The 16,882-nt window shown below is 43.3% G+C and overlaps 1 protein-coding gene across 2 annotated transcripts in view; it reads left to right on the top strand.

Moving 5' to 3' along the window:
- The window catches only part of NFU1 (NFU1 iron-sulfur cluster scaffold), a 34,931-nt gene that overhangs the window by 16,906 nt on the left and 1,143 nt on the right, over positions 1-16,882 (top strand). For both annotated transcript variants that reach the window (XM_056571417.1, XM_056571419.1), the window contains exons 6-7: positions 3,676-3,739; positions 8,830-9,004. In XM_056571417.1, coding sequence (XP_056427392.1) covers positions 3,676-3,739; positions 8,830-9,004 — 239 coding nt within the window. The remainder of the gene's footprint in view (positions 1-3,675; positions 3,740-8,829; positions 9,005-16,882) is intronic.

The raw sequence follows: 16,882 nt of genomic DNA, 5'->3' as shown, positions 1-16,882 counted from the left end.
TTTGTCAGTGAACAAAAACTAGGAAATCCCTTCTCAAGCAGACATTTTTTTTAATGAAAGGGGAAGTTCGAAGAAGCAACATTTACAAGATATACAATCAAGACTAAAATTGTAACACAAAGATGGACAAGCTGTAAGGTTATGCAAATCGAGGAAGTAGCAGGTGTCACTAAGATCTGCATATTATTACATTTTTAATCCCCCTAGCTCCAATGTGTGGTATGCTCAGTGGCGTTGCTAGGGCTGGTGTCTCCCGGTGCGGTAAAAGATGGTGTCACCCTATACCCCCTGAGGAATTATTTCAAGAATAATAATGGAATATACTAATCGCCAAGTGGACAGTGCTGAAGAAGTTTTTAACATGTGAAACTACAGCTCCCAGTATAACCTAAAAAGTGGTAAGGGTATGCTGGGAGTTGTTGTTGTTTCACCCATCATTATTGCAAGGGACTACAGCACTGATGGGACCTAGTGAAGCAGAATACACAATATCAGTGATTACAGGTGACATCTTCTCTATAGTGAGGAGAATATACAATGATATCAGTGACTACAGGTGACGTCTTCGCTATAGAGAGTAGAATATACAATGATATCAGTGACTACAGGTGACGTCTTCTCTATAGTGAGGAGAATACACAATGATATCAGTGACTACAGGTGACGTCTTCTCTATAGTGAGGAGAATACACAATGATATCAGTGACTACAGGTGACGTCTTCTCTATAGTGAGGAGAATACACAATGATATCAGTGACTACAGGTGACGTCTTCTCTATAGTGAGGAGAATACACAATGATATCAGTGACTACAGGTGACGTCTTCTCTATAGTGAGGAGAATACACAATGATATCAGTGACTACAGGTGACGTCTTCTCTATAGTGAGAATACACAATGATATCAGTAATTACAGGTGACGTCTTCTCTATAGTGAGGAGAATTCACAATAATATCAGTGACAACAGGTGACATCTCTATAGTGAGGAGAATATACAATGATATCAGTGACTACAGGTGACGTCTTCTCTATAGTGAGGAGAATACACAATGATATCAGTGATCACAGGTGACATCTTCTCTATAGTCTTTCCTTATCTAATTCAGCTGGTACATACCATAATGACTTGTTCCAGCTAAATCTTCTCTCTGTAGAAATTGACATCCAGATGGCATTGACTCCTCAATATAAAAACAATAATTAATATAACCCTGCCACATATTGTGCCCCTGAATATAATACTGCCACACACTGCACCCTTTGAATATAATATAATACTTACGCACACTGCGCCCTCTAAATATAGTACTATCACACACCGCACCCTATGAACATACTATCACAAACTATGTACCCTCTAAATATATAATACTACCACACACGGTGTCCTCTGAACATAATAATGAGGCTGGTATGATTCATTTTAGCCTTATCACTCCTCCCCCCTTACTGTGCCTCATGTGTGCATCATTACCCTCCAGCCCCCACATTACTGGGCATCATCATGTCTGGCTCCCCCATTTCCGTTCCTTTGACTGCACACACTCTAAAACCCTCCACCCTTCCCTACTGCACCCAAGGACCACACCCGCATCTGCACAACCCACAACACCCCAACCACCCCCCTCCCTCACACCACCCACCCTTACGCAACTGACCCCCGCTCTGCAGGTGTCTCAGGCTCACCAAGCAGGGGTGCATCCAACGATAATGGGCCAGGTCTGCTTCTGGGCTTGGGCACACAGCCTCGGCGCGTCTGGTCTGTGCCGTCCATCAAGCCCCACCCCGAACACCGCTGATGAGTGCGGGGTGGAAGGGAGTGGGTTGTGTTTTCTGGCTCACAGCGTTCCACAGGAGGGGGTGGTACTAGAGGCTTGCAGCGACATGGGGGGGGGGGGGGGGGGAATGCTGGTGACTAGGGGTCACCGGGTGCAGCCCTCAACCCCCTACCTTCAACCCCCCCCCCCCCCTATCGCACCACTGGGCACAGTACCACCTCTGCCTCAGGTTGTGTGTGGTATTGCAGCTTAGTTTCGTTGAGGTGAATGGAGCCAGGTTGTAACACCCCACACAATCTGAGAACAAGATATTATTTTTATTTTATTTTTTTAAAGAAATTAGCCAAGTCTTGCAATTGCTGGAGACCCCCTTTAAAGGTGTACTCTGGGAAAAAAATGTATTCTAATCAACTGGTGCCAGAAAGTTATACAGATTTGTAAATGACTTATATTTAAAAAAAAATCTTAATCCTTCCAGTACTTATTAGCTGCTGTATGCTCCACAGGAAGTTGAGTTGTTCTTTTCAGTTTAACCACAGCTCTCTCTGCTGACACCTCTGTCCTTGTCAGGAACTGTCCGGCGCAGGAGAGATTTGCTATGGGGATTTGCTCCTGCTCTGGACAGTTCCTGACATGGACAGAGGTGTCAGCAGAGAACACTGTGGTCAGATAGAAAAGTTGAAACACAACTTCCTCTGTAGCTTAGAGCAGCTGATAAGAAGTGAAAGGGTTAGGATTTTTTTTTTTTAATAGAAGTAATTTACAAATCTGTTTAACTTTGTGTAGACAGTTGATATGAATTTTGTTTTTTCCATAAGAGTATTCATTTAAGCCTCATGAAAGCAGGATGATAGCCGGAGATTAGTCTGGAGACCATGTGGGAAATGCCATGAAGAGGCCTTCACAGGGAAACCTCACACCAGTCCTACTCCCTATGTTTATAGTTTTGGGTGACATAATGTATGGTATCCGGAACCGGCTAGCTTTCCTTCCAGATACACTAACAGCTCAGTGTTGCATTGATTTGGTTGTGTAACCAGTGGTGCCGCCATTTCTCTGGTTTCCTTGTTTTTCAAAATGACAATACTAGGCCACATGTTGCTTGTGCTACTGTGAGCAGCCTGCATGGCCTAAACATACTACAGTTTCCAGACTTGTCGCACACCTGGGACATCATTGGTTGGCAACTGCAATGGGAGCTGCCAGTAGCAGATACTGGTGATTCGCAAGTGCATTAAGCTTGACAGAACATTCCTCAGGCAACCATTAAAGGAGATCTGCAGTGATATAAACTAATCCCCGATATCCGCCCACTGGGACCAAACCCAACCCCCCTCCGTGATCTCCCGTACGCAGCCTCGGCATTGCTGTGCTCTGTGTATTGGCTAATGCGCATGTCGCCAACCTCGCTGAGGTCGACAAACGCCCCCCCCCCAATACAGCTCTATGGATGAGGCAGGAATGCACGAATGCTGCATCCCCGCCTCTCCCATCCCCGCCCTATGCAGGAGATCGCGGGGCGGGGGGGTTTGGGGGTGTGACCGTTGTGGATTGGGGATAAGTTTATTTCACTGCAGATTTCTTTTAATAACCTTTATTGATCGCATGCCAAGGTGCCTAAGTGTGTGTGTTGCTGCGCTTATACTCAATACTGAATAAAGGGAGATGTTTGGTTTCCAGTTTTTTAGCGTTTACATTTTTTACATAAAACATGTTTTATTGATCCTGTGATTTTCATATTTGCACAACTTCCTTCTGGGTGTTACAATTTGAATGATGAAGATCAGTGAATTGGTAGTGTTTTTTTTTTTTTTGCTAGTAAAGTGATTGCATGTATGAGCATTTCATCAAAAATCCTTAGTATGTTTGACTAACTTACATGTTTCCTGAAAAAGCTGCTTCAGAAGACGATGATGAGGTTGTGGCCATGATCAAAGAACTTCTGGATACCAGAATCAGGTGAGAAGAACAATAGATTTTATATTACTGGAAATATTATTGGTAACTATTTACATGTAGAGAATTGTTCATTCTGGTGAATAATCTGCATGTCGGTCATCTGTAGTGTATAGAGTTGGTGGGAAACCTTTCACTGCAGATGATTTTTATTGTCAAGTCTGTTAGTCATATAAACAAATCACTCATCCCATCAATGGTCACACATATTTTTGAGACTTTCTAATCCAGGCAAGATGTAAGTATTGATGAGTGGGGTTATTTCAATTTACAAAAAGCAAAAGGTCTCATGTTGCCATCTGATTCAACGAGTCTTTGAGACTTTGCGCCTTTAACAAAAGACATTTTATATATCGGCATATTCAGATACTCAAAATATATAAATTAAAATAATTTTAAAAATTGTGTTGTTATACCATAAAGATCCTTTTATAAATGTCTTCTGATAGATCTTATTTACCGTTTGCATGAAACAAACTAGTTTTTTTTATTTAATTTGCTTTTTGCTGATAACAAGCAAACTGGACTTTCAACTAAATCAGTGGTTTGTACGTGGGGCCCATAGAACCCAGTTATGTCTTTTATGAAAAATGTCACTTTCAGGATAGCTATTTACCAACACTGTCTGATTTGTTGTTAATTTATTTGTGGACAAATGTTCTGTATAAGTTGGTGAATTTGTCATGTTGGTTCTTGCGTCAAAATTTGTCCATAACTCACATTTACACAAATTCTGACCTAGTTATAAGTACATGGAAGTAACAGATGTGTAAAATAATGAATCTCAACTATATAACCATATTTGCTGTTCAGGTGGATATCCTCACTCCAGTGCTCATTTTGCATCCTTCCTCATGACAGGGCAAATTACAGAAAGTGGGGGCGAGGATTACTATGTGCTGTGAGTGGGAAGGAGCCTGAGAGAGTCTGGGCTGTGTACCTGCAAGCTGAGCCAGTCTACCTGCTAAAAAGCTTAGGGCACAACACTGCAGTTCATTAGCTTTTCTGCAGCAACAGTAGCAGCTTGGTGCATAGTTCAACCCCTTCCTTGCTGTGTTGGTGGATTTTCTTAGCACCTTGCAAACCCAGTGAACCAATAGCCCCCTTCTCTTTCCACATGCCATCTATAATTATGTACTTTAATTAATCCCACAGCACAGTGCAACCTGTTCAGTGTCATTTCTCCAACAATATGTCAATGGCCTAGCACAGAGGAGTATGTGCTGTGTGGGAGAGAGAAGTCGGGAAAAGGAATCCCATGTATGGCCAACTGCCCAACTCTGGTCCCGGTTATATGAAAAAAAACTATGACCCATAACCGAATGTGACCTGAGCTCAATGCTCTCAGCCCTTCTCATTACTGATCGCTTTTGGGGGTTAGCATTGGGGGGGGTTAGGATTAGGGGTGCCGTTTCTCCAACAATATGTCAATGGCCTAGCACAGAGGAGTATGTGCTGTGTAGGAGAGAGAAGTTGGGGAAAGGAAGCCCATGTTTAGCAAACTTACTGGCAAACTGCCCAACTCTGGTCCCGGTGATATGAAAAAAACTGTGACCCATAACCAAATGTGACCTGAGCACAGCGATCTCAGCCCTTCTCATTGCTGATCGTGATTGGGGGTTTGGATTGGGGGTTGGGATTAGGGGTTAGGATTAGGGGAGTTGTAGTTTTGCAACAGCTGGAGGCACCCTGGTTGGCAAACACTGGGTTAAAGAGTGAGAGGGAGCCGGCTGTAAAGCAGAAAAGTGTTTCCCTGTGCGGAGGGTCACATTTAGCTACAGGGACCCATTTTATTTCATTACACCAGACCCTGAAATGGGGTAAATGAGAAATAGCTGTGCACAATTGAGAGGACTCTTGGGGGCTCAATAACAGTGGTGAGAACACTGAGATAAACCCTTTATAGTGATGACAAGGTCATTTTAAAGTCAAGCAGGTTTTTAAAAATCTTTTCTAACAAGTACACTTTTTGCTTGCTGCATCTGAATATAATGATGATGATCGTAAAGAAAAAAAAAAGCAAAATAATAAACGAGGCGTACTAGAAGGCCCACCTGGTAACTGTACTGACGTGTTTACGGTTGTATGGCAGTGCGGAATGCACCTTGTTGCGTCATTGTAGTGAAAATGCCAGATAAGCAACTTTTTTCTTTTTTTAAAGAGAACTGACAATCCTGTTGAGTCATATAGAATGTGTTACTTCACATCCTATTCAATGGCCACTACCCTGTGAGAGTGGGGTGTCGGTAACCTGTGATGTCACAGATTTGGCTGGCACTAGCATTGGTATTTATGGCACTACACCCAGAGGTGCAGATGAGTATAATAGCTGGGGATGTGTCATTAGGTTGGGTTCATGACACCGTAAATAGTGAGCTCTCCCAGTATTCGGTGTCAGGACAGGTTCATCAAAGAAGAATGTATCCAGGGTGAACATAAGATCGGTCTGTGCTGCACCTGTATTACTTGTGTAATCCACCAGGCTATCCTGTACAGCAGTGTTTCCCAACCAGGGTGCCTCCAGCTGTTGCAAAACTACAACTCCCTGCATGCCCGGACAGCCAACGGCTGTCCGGGCATGCTGGGAGTTGTAGTTTTGAAACAGCTGGAGACACCCTGGTTGGGAAACACTGCTGTACAGTCACAGTTTGGTATGTGAAAGGAAACTCGCAGAAACTCCAGATCCACAATTCTGATAAAATGTTTTTGTCATCTCAAGTTCTCTCCTATTTACTGGATAATGAGCAGATTTAAACCTATATCAATTGATTATCGTTGTAAACGTAGCAACCTAAAGAATAACTAGAACATATCATTTAAACCGTAAAAGGCACTGTGTAGAAGCAAAATCCCCCAGACTTTGCAATTTATTTAATTTTTTTATTTTTTTCCCGCCCCATAAATAATTAGGCCTTGTAGATTTTGTGGTGAAATTTAAGATTTCATTACAAAGGACAATTGGTCCTGCATACAACAAGCCCTCATGGCCATGTAGGTAAAAAATTTAAAGAGTTATGAATTTTAAAAGGCAAGGAGGGAAAAAAAAACTAAATGAGAATTGGCTATCTTCTCTAGGCCTAAACAAGGCCGCCTTATTAAGGGGTTCAGGGATTTATAAACACTTGGAATTATATAGGCTATCATGTGGAGGGAAGTTGTCCGGTCTGACAGTAACCATTTAGTTTACACCCTCTATATCTTAGCCTAGGTTGTGTTTTTTTTATTTTTTTTAAACTCAGTTTTTGGTGAGTTTTGGGGCAGACAGTTTTATTTATTCCAGCAATACCACCAGTGACACTCAACAAAGTCTCCAAGTGTAAATGGATATAACAATTTATAATGGTGAAGAGACAAAGAAACCAGCACTGCTGTAATTACAGAGTGATTTAAATAGAGGTGGATAGATAGGCAGCAAACTGACCGTGAAGGTGCTCAGTCTATGGAATAGTAGACCGTTCCAATATTAGCAACGGAAAGAATTGTAGACAGCACTCACCAAGGTTGTAGCTTCGTATCGTTATTTTTCTTGACTGCAAACAGGAGTGCGGTGTCAGACAGGTATCATGGCAGAGACGCCGAGGATCTCAGTGTGGAGGCATCTCTGCCATGCCATGATACCTGCCTGACTGCTCCACGCTGAGATCCTCGGCGTCTCTGCCATGATATCTGCCTGACTGCTCCACGCTGAGATCCTTGGCGTCTCTGCCATGATACCTGCCTGACAGCTCCACGCTGAGATCCTCGGCGTCTCTGCCATGATACCTGCCTGACAGCTCCACGCTGAGATCCTCAGCGTCTCTGCCATGATACCTGCCTGACAGCTCCACGCTGAGATCCTCGGCGTCTCTGCCATGATACCTGCCTGACAGCTCCACGCTGAGATCCTCGGCGTCTCTGCCATGATATCTGCCTGACTGCTCCACGCTGAGATCCTTGGCGTCTCTGCCATGATACCTGCCTGACAGCTCCACGCTGAGATCCTCGGCGTCTCTGCCATGAAACCTGCCTGACACCGCACTCCTGTTTGCAGTCAAGAAAATTAAAGATATGAAGCTACGACCTTGGTGAGTGCCGTCTACAATTCTTGCCGTTTGTTAACAATTCTTTATATAGCACACACCGATTCCAGAGCACTGTACTCTCAAGTTGGTACCTTGGTCCCATTGGCTCCAAACAATACCAGAAAAAAGGATCCAGCAACCAAGGCTACCAAAAACTTAAAGCTTTATTTAAAATATATAACAGTACAAATAAACATTTAAAGTCTGCAGACAGGAACACAGAGGACTTGACGTGTCTTTCGTGGCCAACCACTTAATCATAGGTATTTATATGGACTTGTGATTAAGTGGCTCGCCACAAAACACGTCAAGTCCTTTTAAACAGGTGGCTTTTCAGTGGGTGCAGATGGTTGGCAGATTCACAGTCAATCTTTTTTCTTTATGGATGGCAACAGATGTCTGGTTTGTTATGGATGAATTAGGACTTAAAGGGGTACTCTGCCCCTAGACATCTTATCCCCTATCCAAAGGATAGGGGATAAGATCTCTGATTGTGGGGGTCCCTGCGCTGAGGACCGCCGCGATCTCTCCTGCAGCACCCCCGTATATCAGCAGCACAGAGCTATGTTTGCCCCGTGGCTGATGACTGGAGCGATACAGGGGCCGGGGTATCGAGCAAACATAGCTCCGTGCTGCAGGAGAGATCGCGGGATATTTACTGGATGAGTATTCTTTTTAAAAAGAAGGGTGCATGAGCTTTTGCAATACAACTTCTTTATTTTAACACAGTAATGCGTTTTAGCGGGTATACCAGTCTAGGGTGGGTGGGTGGGTATGAGTAAGGCTGGTATGCCAAGCATTGCTTTTTACCCTGGTGTATCGTTCTGTGTTGACATAAAGAAGTTGTATTGCACAAGTTCCTGCGCTGGACTTGCCTTCTTTTTCAAGGACTGCAATCAGTGTTTGTTCACAGTCCGGATTATAGCAAAAAGGGGTGAGCTGTGGCTTTGCTTTTCTTTTGGAGTATTATTTTTACTACTGGTAATACAGAAGGAATTATGATGAATTCTCTTAATCTCTCCATCTCCATAGGCCAACAGTTCAAGAAGATGGCGGCGATGTACTGTACAAAGGGTTTCAGGATGGGATTGTTCAGCTGAAACTCCAAGGATCCTGCACCAGCTGTCCGAGCTCCATTATCACACTAAAGAATGGCATTCAGAATATGCTGCAGTTCTATATCCCAGAGGTGGAGGGCGTAGAGCAGGTACATTAATTTATATTATCAATGCTCCTATTGGTAACTATGCATATTTCTTCCAGTTTAGGAGAGGTTTGTGAGCAGAATCTTCCATTGTGCATTCAACTGAATTTAGTAGATAATAAGGAATATGCAGTCCCATATATAGGGGGTCTAGGATATGAGGTGGTGTTTTATGGAGGGTCCTCGCAGATCTGAAGCCTGGAGACCTTGTTCCATAATATTTTTATGGCATTTGATGCAGATCTTCGTGTGTGTGGACACCATAGATCTCAGCTTCCAGATCTCCTCTATTACTCCCAAGGAATAGAATAAGGGTACAGCAGGTATACTATGTAATTTGATGTATGATGGACCATGTCGATAATGTGCACACAGCCCATCAGGTCCTATGTAAGGATAGTATATGCCTTCTTCACCTGATTGCATAACCCATCTATCTATGTTCTCACAAAGTATTGTGGTTCTCAGTATTTTTAGCCAAAACCAATAGTGGAACAGACACTTAAAAATGTATTGAAAATTGGCACATTCCTGGCTTAAAATTCTGACCAAGTACTCACAAATTATACTACACTGCTAAAAAATAAATAAAGGGAACACTAAGATAACACATCCTAGATCTGAATGAATGAACTAATTGTATGAAATACTTCCATCTTTACATAGTTGAATGTGCTGACAACAAATCACCCAAAAATTATCAATGGAAATTAAATGTATCAACCCATGGAGGACTGGATATGCAGTCACACTCAAAATCAAAGTGGTAAACCACACTACAGGCTGATCCAACTTTGATGTAATGTCCTTTAAAACAAGTGAAAATGAGGCTCAGTAGTGTGTGTGGCCTCCACGTGCCCGTATGACCTCCCTACAACACCTGGGCATGCTCCTGATGAGGTGGCGGGTGGTCTCCTGAGGGATGTCCTCCCAGACCTGAGGATGTTGCAGGCAGCAGAACGTTCTCCATGGCGTCTCCAGACTCTGTCACGTCTGTCACATGTGCTCAGTGTGAACCTGCTTTCATCTGTGAAGAGCACAGGGCGCCAGTGGTGAATTTGCCAATCTTGGTGTTCTCTGGCAAATGACAAACATCCTGCACGGTGTTGGGCTGTAAGCACAACCCCCACCTGTGGATGTCGGACCCTCATGGAGTCTGTTTCTGACCGTTTGAGTGGACACATGCACATTTGTGCCCTGCTTGAGGTAATTTAGCAGGGCTCTGGCAGTGATCTTCCTGCTCCTCCTTGCACAAAGGCAGAGGTAGCGGTCCTGCTGCTAGGTTGTTGCCCTCCTACGGCCTCCTCCTCATCTCCTAATGTACTGGCCTGTCTCCTGGTAGCGCCTCCATGCTCTGGACACTATGCTGACAGAGACAGCAAACCTTCTTGCCACAGATCACATTGATGTGCCATCCTGGATGAGCTGCACTACCTGAGCCACTTGTGTTGGTTGTAGACTCCGTCTCATGCTACCACTAGAGTGAAAGCACCGCCAGCATTCAAAAGTAACCAAAACATCAGCCAGGAAGCATAGGAACTGAGAAGTGGTCTGTGGTCACCACCTGCAGAGCCACTCCTTTACTGGGGGTGTCTTGCTAATTGCCTATAATTTCCACCTGTTGTCTGTTCCATTTGCACAACAGCATGTGAAATTGATTGTCAATCAGTGTTGCTTCCTGAGTGGACAGTGTGATTTCACAGAAGTGTCATTGACTTGGAGTTACATTGTGTTGTTTAACCCGTTAACAACCATGGACGTTCATACTCGTCCATGTGTCATTAACTGGGTATGACGCGGGCTCCCTACTCGAGCCCGCGTCATACCGGCCGGCCCCCAGCTGATTGCTGTAGCTGGGGGCCGCGTTAATAGCCAACATGCGATCGCCGCGGCCGGCTATTAACCCTTTAGATCGCCGCTGTCAAAGTTGATAGCGGCGTCTAAAGGTGCCTTTATCCCGTCCCTGTTGGTCCATATAAAAAAATATATAAACATAATAAAAATAAACACCTATGGTATCGCCGCTTGTGTAAATGTCCAAACTATAAAAATATATCGTTAATCAAACTGCACATTCAATGATGTACACGCAAAAAAATTCCAAAGTCCAAAATAGCGTATTTTTGGTCACTTTTTATACCATTAAAAAATGAATAAAAAGCAATCAAAAAGTCCGATCAAAACAAAAATGGTACCGATCAAAACTTCAGATCACTGCGCAAAAGCTGATCTCTCATACCGCCTCTAATGCGAAAAAATTAAAAAGTTATAGGGGTCAGAAGATGACAATTTTAAACGTATTAATTTTCCTGCATGTAGTTATGATTTTTTCCAGAAGTCCGACAAAATCAAACCTATATAAGTAGGGGATCATTTTAACCGTATGGACCTACAGAATAAAGATAAGGTGTCATTTTTACCGAAAAATGTACTGCGTAGAAACGGAACGCCCCTAAAATTTACAAAATGGCGGTTTTTCTTCAATTTTGTCGGACAATGATTTTTTTTTTCCCCGCTTCGCCGTAGATTTTTGGGTAAAACGACTGACGTCATTACAAAGTAGAATTGATGGCGCAAAAAAAAAAGGCCTCGTGTTTTTTTTTTTTTTTTTTTTTTATAGGTGCAAAATTGAAAGGGTTATGATTTTTTAAAAGGTAAGGAGGAAAAAACAAAAGTGCAAAAACAGAAAAATGCTTGGTCCTTAACCTCCTGAGCGGTATTCCCGAGCGTGACTCGGGGTTAATTTTCCCTGCCAGGATCGGCAACCCTGAGTCACGCTCGGGGTAGAATTGCAGAGTTCCCGGCCGGGCTGCACGATATATCGCAAAAGCAATGCGATATAGCGATGCGGCCCCCGGGAAAACTTGCTATTATCTGCTCTGGTCAGCTCCCGTTGCGGGGGCCAGCCAGAGCAGGTAAAGAAAAATACTATAAGTCAGTGTTTCCCTACCAGGGGGCCTCCAGCTGTTGCAAAACTACAACTCTCAGCATGCCCGAACAGCCAAATGCTTTCCGGGCATGCTGGGAGTAGTAGTTTCACAACAGCTGGAGGCGCCCTGTTAGAAAAACACTGAGCTAAATGTAAAAGGAAAAAGTAGTAAAATAAAAAAAACTTTTGCTCACCTAGTCCCGGTCCCTGAAGATGTCGTTCCCCTCCGTGCGCTCTGGTCCCTGCTCTATTCATCTTACAGGACCTTTCACTTTTCAGCCAATCACAGGCCGCAGTGGTGTAAAGCCTGTGATTGGCTGAAGGGGAAAGGGCTTGTTCTGCAGCAAATACACTAGGTTTGAAATCTGCCGGCAAACCCAGTGTATCCTGCTGCAGGACAAGGTGAGAAGGGGGGGGGATGTGACATGAAGGGGGGAGAATGTGACAAGGGGGAGAATGTGACAAGGGGGGGGGGGAATGTGACAAGGGGGGGATGTGACAGGGGGAGGGGGAATGTGACATGAAGGGGGAGAATGTGACAAGGGGGGGAATGTGACGGGAGGGGGAATGTGACATGAAGGGGGAGAATGTGACAAGGGGGGGGAATGTGACAGGGGAGGGGGAATGTGACATGAAGGGGGAGAATGTGACAAGGGGGAGAATGTGACAAGGAGGGGGGAGAATGTGACAGGGGGATGTGACAAGGGAGAGGGGGAATGTGACAAGGGAGGGGAAATGTGAAATTCAGTGCAAAAAATTGTACCGCTTTTGGTACAAATTTCCAGAAAGAATCATACCGCCAGGGAGGTTAAGGGGTTAAGTGTTCCCTTTTATATTTTTTTTGAGCAGTGTATATGTGAACATAGTCTAAGGCTGTAAAACGCTCGCACTACGATACTATAGTCATGTGGCATCACTACAGATGTGCAGTGGCCTGAAGTGACACCTTTGTGTGTTTTTAGTTAGGGTTAGAGTAGGGCTTTAAGAATTCAACTAGTTCATTTAAATAACATGTAGTCACTCAGTCTGCTGTGTACATTATATACGCATACCTCATTAAATCCCTATGTATGTGCTGTCCCTCACGCACCCTTATTTCCAGTTTTATTTATTATATTGTTCTTATTAGATTAAATTGGTCCTAATTTAGAATGCTGGAATGGGTGTTTTTTTTTTTTGTTTTTTGTTTTTTTGTTTTGTTTTTGTATGTGTGACTACATTTCTTCTCTGTAGTCCATTGTTTTCCAAACAGTGTGTCTCCAGCTGTTGCAAAACTACAACTCCCAGAATGCCTTTGGCTGTCTGGGCATTCTGGGATTTGTAGTTTTGCAACAGCTGGAGACACACTGTTTTGAAAAACACTCCTGTAGTTCATGTTCTTCAAAGTGCAGGTCACAGAGTGGCCTCTAGGTGCCAGCGCTGCATCTACAACCTGTTAGACTTGTTTTCCGTATCTGTGTATAAGGTGGTACTGGTCTTGCAATTCTGGTTTTTAATCCCATGAAATCTGGTGAAACGAATTCATTAAAGGAATGATTCTCTTGAGAATTAGCTGATGGCTCATTCTCTAGAGTTATCGGACATAGGTTATCAATATTTTATACATGTATGAATCCCATTTTCTGCTGCACTGTGCACAGAAAGGAGCCTTACACATTATTCCCTCTTTCCGTACAAGCTTATTATTTTACACCTACCTGTGAAATTTGGCTTGGAGGGGTCACAGCCCTAATGTGGGGCTGAAATATTGCACTGGATTTTTCACCTAAATTACTTTGTATTGTTTATTTTATTATAAATTAAAATAAAAAAAGTAAAGGGGGGAAAAAGGTGCAAGGCTGTTGACAGTAGGTTACATATGTGCATCAACTACAAAGTTAATATTGATAAAATGGAAAAAAGAATACAGAGAGAGAATATATGTCTAGGGGCGGAGTACTAGAAGTGTATTCCCTAACCCCTCTCTATACCTTTTTTTTTTTTTTTTAACTGTAAAACAAAGAAAAACAGGCGCTCCCTTGTGGAGAATCAACGGGATCACAGGTGTGTGATCACCCTGCCAGGCTCACCCTGCCAGGTTGTGTGCATTCCAACACAACCAGGATATGCGTTTGGTAAGATGATCCTGGTCTGCAGCCTTCCTAAAAAACAGTAAGGAGATGTATGGCAAACTTCGAGGAGGATAGGAATTCCGGCGCGGACCAAGGAGGAGACAATGGAGCCAGGTGTGTAACGAACAGATTTAATCCAATGCGACGCGTTTCACCACGCATGCGCGGTTTCATCAGGCATGATGCCTGATGAAACCGCGCAAGCGCAGTGAAACGCGTCGCATTGGATTAAATCTGTTCGTTACACACCTGGCTCCATTGTCTCCTCCTTGGTCAGCGCCGGAATTCCTATCCTCCTCAAAGTTTGCCATACATCTCCTTTTTTATAACTGTGGAATATGTCTGACATATACATTGAGAAATCCTCACAAAATATGATATACGCTAAATGTGAACAGAGCTTTAGTTTGTTTGCAGTCCCCATTAATATCCGTGTCCATTCCAGTGTTTCCCAACCAGGGTGCCTCCAATTGTTGCAAAAGTACAACTCCCAGAATGCCCCAGACATCCTTTGGACTGCTCAGGTCAGGCCCCATTAGAGATGAGCGAACTTACAGTAAATTCGATTTGTCATGAACTTCTCGGCTCGGCAGTTGATGACTTTTCCTGCATAAATTAGTTCAGCTTTCCGGTGGGCTGGAAAAGGTGGATACAGTCTTAGGAGACTCTTTCCTAGGACTGTATCCACCTTTTCCAGCCCAGCGGAGCACCTGAAGGCTGAACTAATTTACGCAGGAAAAGGCATCAACTGCCGAGCCGAGAAGTTCGTGACGAATCGATTTTACTGTAAGTTCGCTCATCTCTAGGCCCCATGAACGGACATTGGATTATTACTGTGGCCCTGTAATCTAATATAGTGACATAGTTCATAAGGTTGAAAAAAGACCAGAGTCCATCAAGTTCAACCTATAACCCTAATGAGTCCCTACTGAATTGATCCAGAGGAAGGCAAAAAACCCTCAAACTTTCATTATTGTGACCCATTTACACAGGGCAATGTGCCTACATGAAAGATGTGATCAGTTGATGAAGGAGCGATTATCGGGACGGAGCATTCCTATGTATTCATCTGAATACTCATATAGCTGATATTCGGCCTTTGTATAGGGGCCATAAAACAGATATGCATAAGAATGTTTACAGCTGAAGTAAATTTTCTTAACACATTTTATTTGGGATTTTTTTTTAACACTTTTTATTTTATTTTTTTTAACCTTTTTTTATTTAATTTGTTAAGAGTGTCATGAATAGTGTCACGGTCACTTAAAGTGCATCTGTTACGTATTCTACACTTGTGAAGCTGCCCTCACAGTACAGTAGGGTTTCACGAGTTTAATCCGGGCATACCATTGGCATAACATTTGGTTTATATCAATAAGAAAAGAGGCATCCAGGAAGTAATTACTTTATTTGTTTAACACACACAGATTCTGCAGTGCTGTACACTCAAACTGGTCCCAGTCCCCATTGGGGGTTACAGTCTAAACCTATCTGTATATGCCCCGGGGGCCCAAATGCTTCTCTCCACTTAAAGGGGTACTCTGGTGGAAAACATTATTATTATTATTTTTTTTTTTTTTATCAGAAAGTTAAACAGATTTGTAAATTCAATATGTAAAGACAAGAAAGGGGAGAGCACTCTGAGGGCATATATCACCTGGACTGGATTGCGGTCAAACCCCGTTACCTGTATTTGTATCTCCTGCGGGGTGCACACATACAAGCATGAAGTATCAGAAAGATTCAATAAAGAAAAACGTAGGTGCACTCACCGTTCAGTGGAGACTACTGCATGCTGGGGTCCGGTACACGGGGAGCTGGATCTCAGCGAAGGCGCAGGGAGTGAGGCGCTCGGAGGCTACGCCGGCAGTTTCGCACGTAAGTGCGTACTTCTTCCGGCCTCGCACACACTTGCGTGCGAAACTGCTGGCGTAGCCTCCGAGCGCCACACTCCCTGCGCCTTTGCTGAGATCCAGCTCCCAGTGTACCGGACCCCAGCATGCAGTAGTCTCCGCTGAGCGGTGAGTGCACCTACGTTTTTCTTTATTGAATATTTGTAAATTACTTCTATTTAAAAATCTTAATCCTTCCCGTACCGATCAGCTGTAGTATGTTCCTAGAGGAAGTTTTTTTTTTTTTTCTTTTTTAATTTCCTTTCTGTCTGACCACAGTGCTCTCTGCTGACACCTCTGTCCATTTTAGGAACCATCAAGAGTATGAGCAAATCCCTATAGCAAACCTATCCTGCTCCGGACAGTTCCTAAAATGGACAGAGGTGTCAGCAGAGAGCACTGTGGTCAGGCAGAAGGGAAATTCATAAAGAAAAGAACTTCCTGTGGAGCAAATAACAGCTGATTAGGATTAGGGATAAGTAATTTACAAATCTGTTTAACTTTCTGGTACCAGGTGATTTAAAATTTAATACACACACATAAAATATATATATATATATATATATATATATAATATATATATATATATATAAATATTATATTTCCAGGGGTGTACCACTTTAAATCAAGCCCACTCCTCTTGATTGACAGAAGGCCGGAGCGGGTGTCATGTAAGCGGAGAGCGGCCCTGCCTCTGACTGTCCTGGGCACTTCACAACACCCTTTTATGCATATAAACCATGAAAAAGTTATTCCCAAGGTATGCCTGTATTCTACTTATGAAGCCCTACTGCAATGTGCGAGCAGCATCACAAGTGTTTAATACGGGACAGATGCACTGTTCGTTGGGTAGATTTTTTTCACACCATTGTTATCCGTTTCATGTCAGGGACAGTTTGACTTTAGTTTTCCTCAATTTCCAGAAAAATGGCTGCACCCTATAATTATT

The sequence above is a fragment of the Hyla sarda genome, chromosome 4, assembly GCF_029499605.1.
Source record: "Hyla sarda isolate aHylSar1 chromosome 4, aHylSar1.hap1, whole genome shotgun sequence".
Lineage (NCBI taxonomy): Eukaryota > Metazoa > Chordata > Amphibia > Anura > Hylidae > Hyla > Hyla sarda.
The sequence above is the reverse complement of the archived record's forward strand: the minus strand, read 5'-3'. Positions and strand labels throughout refer to the sequence as shown.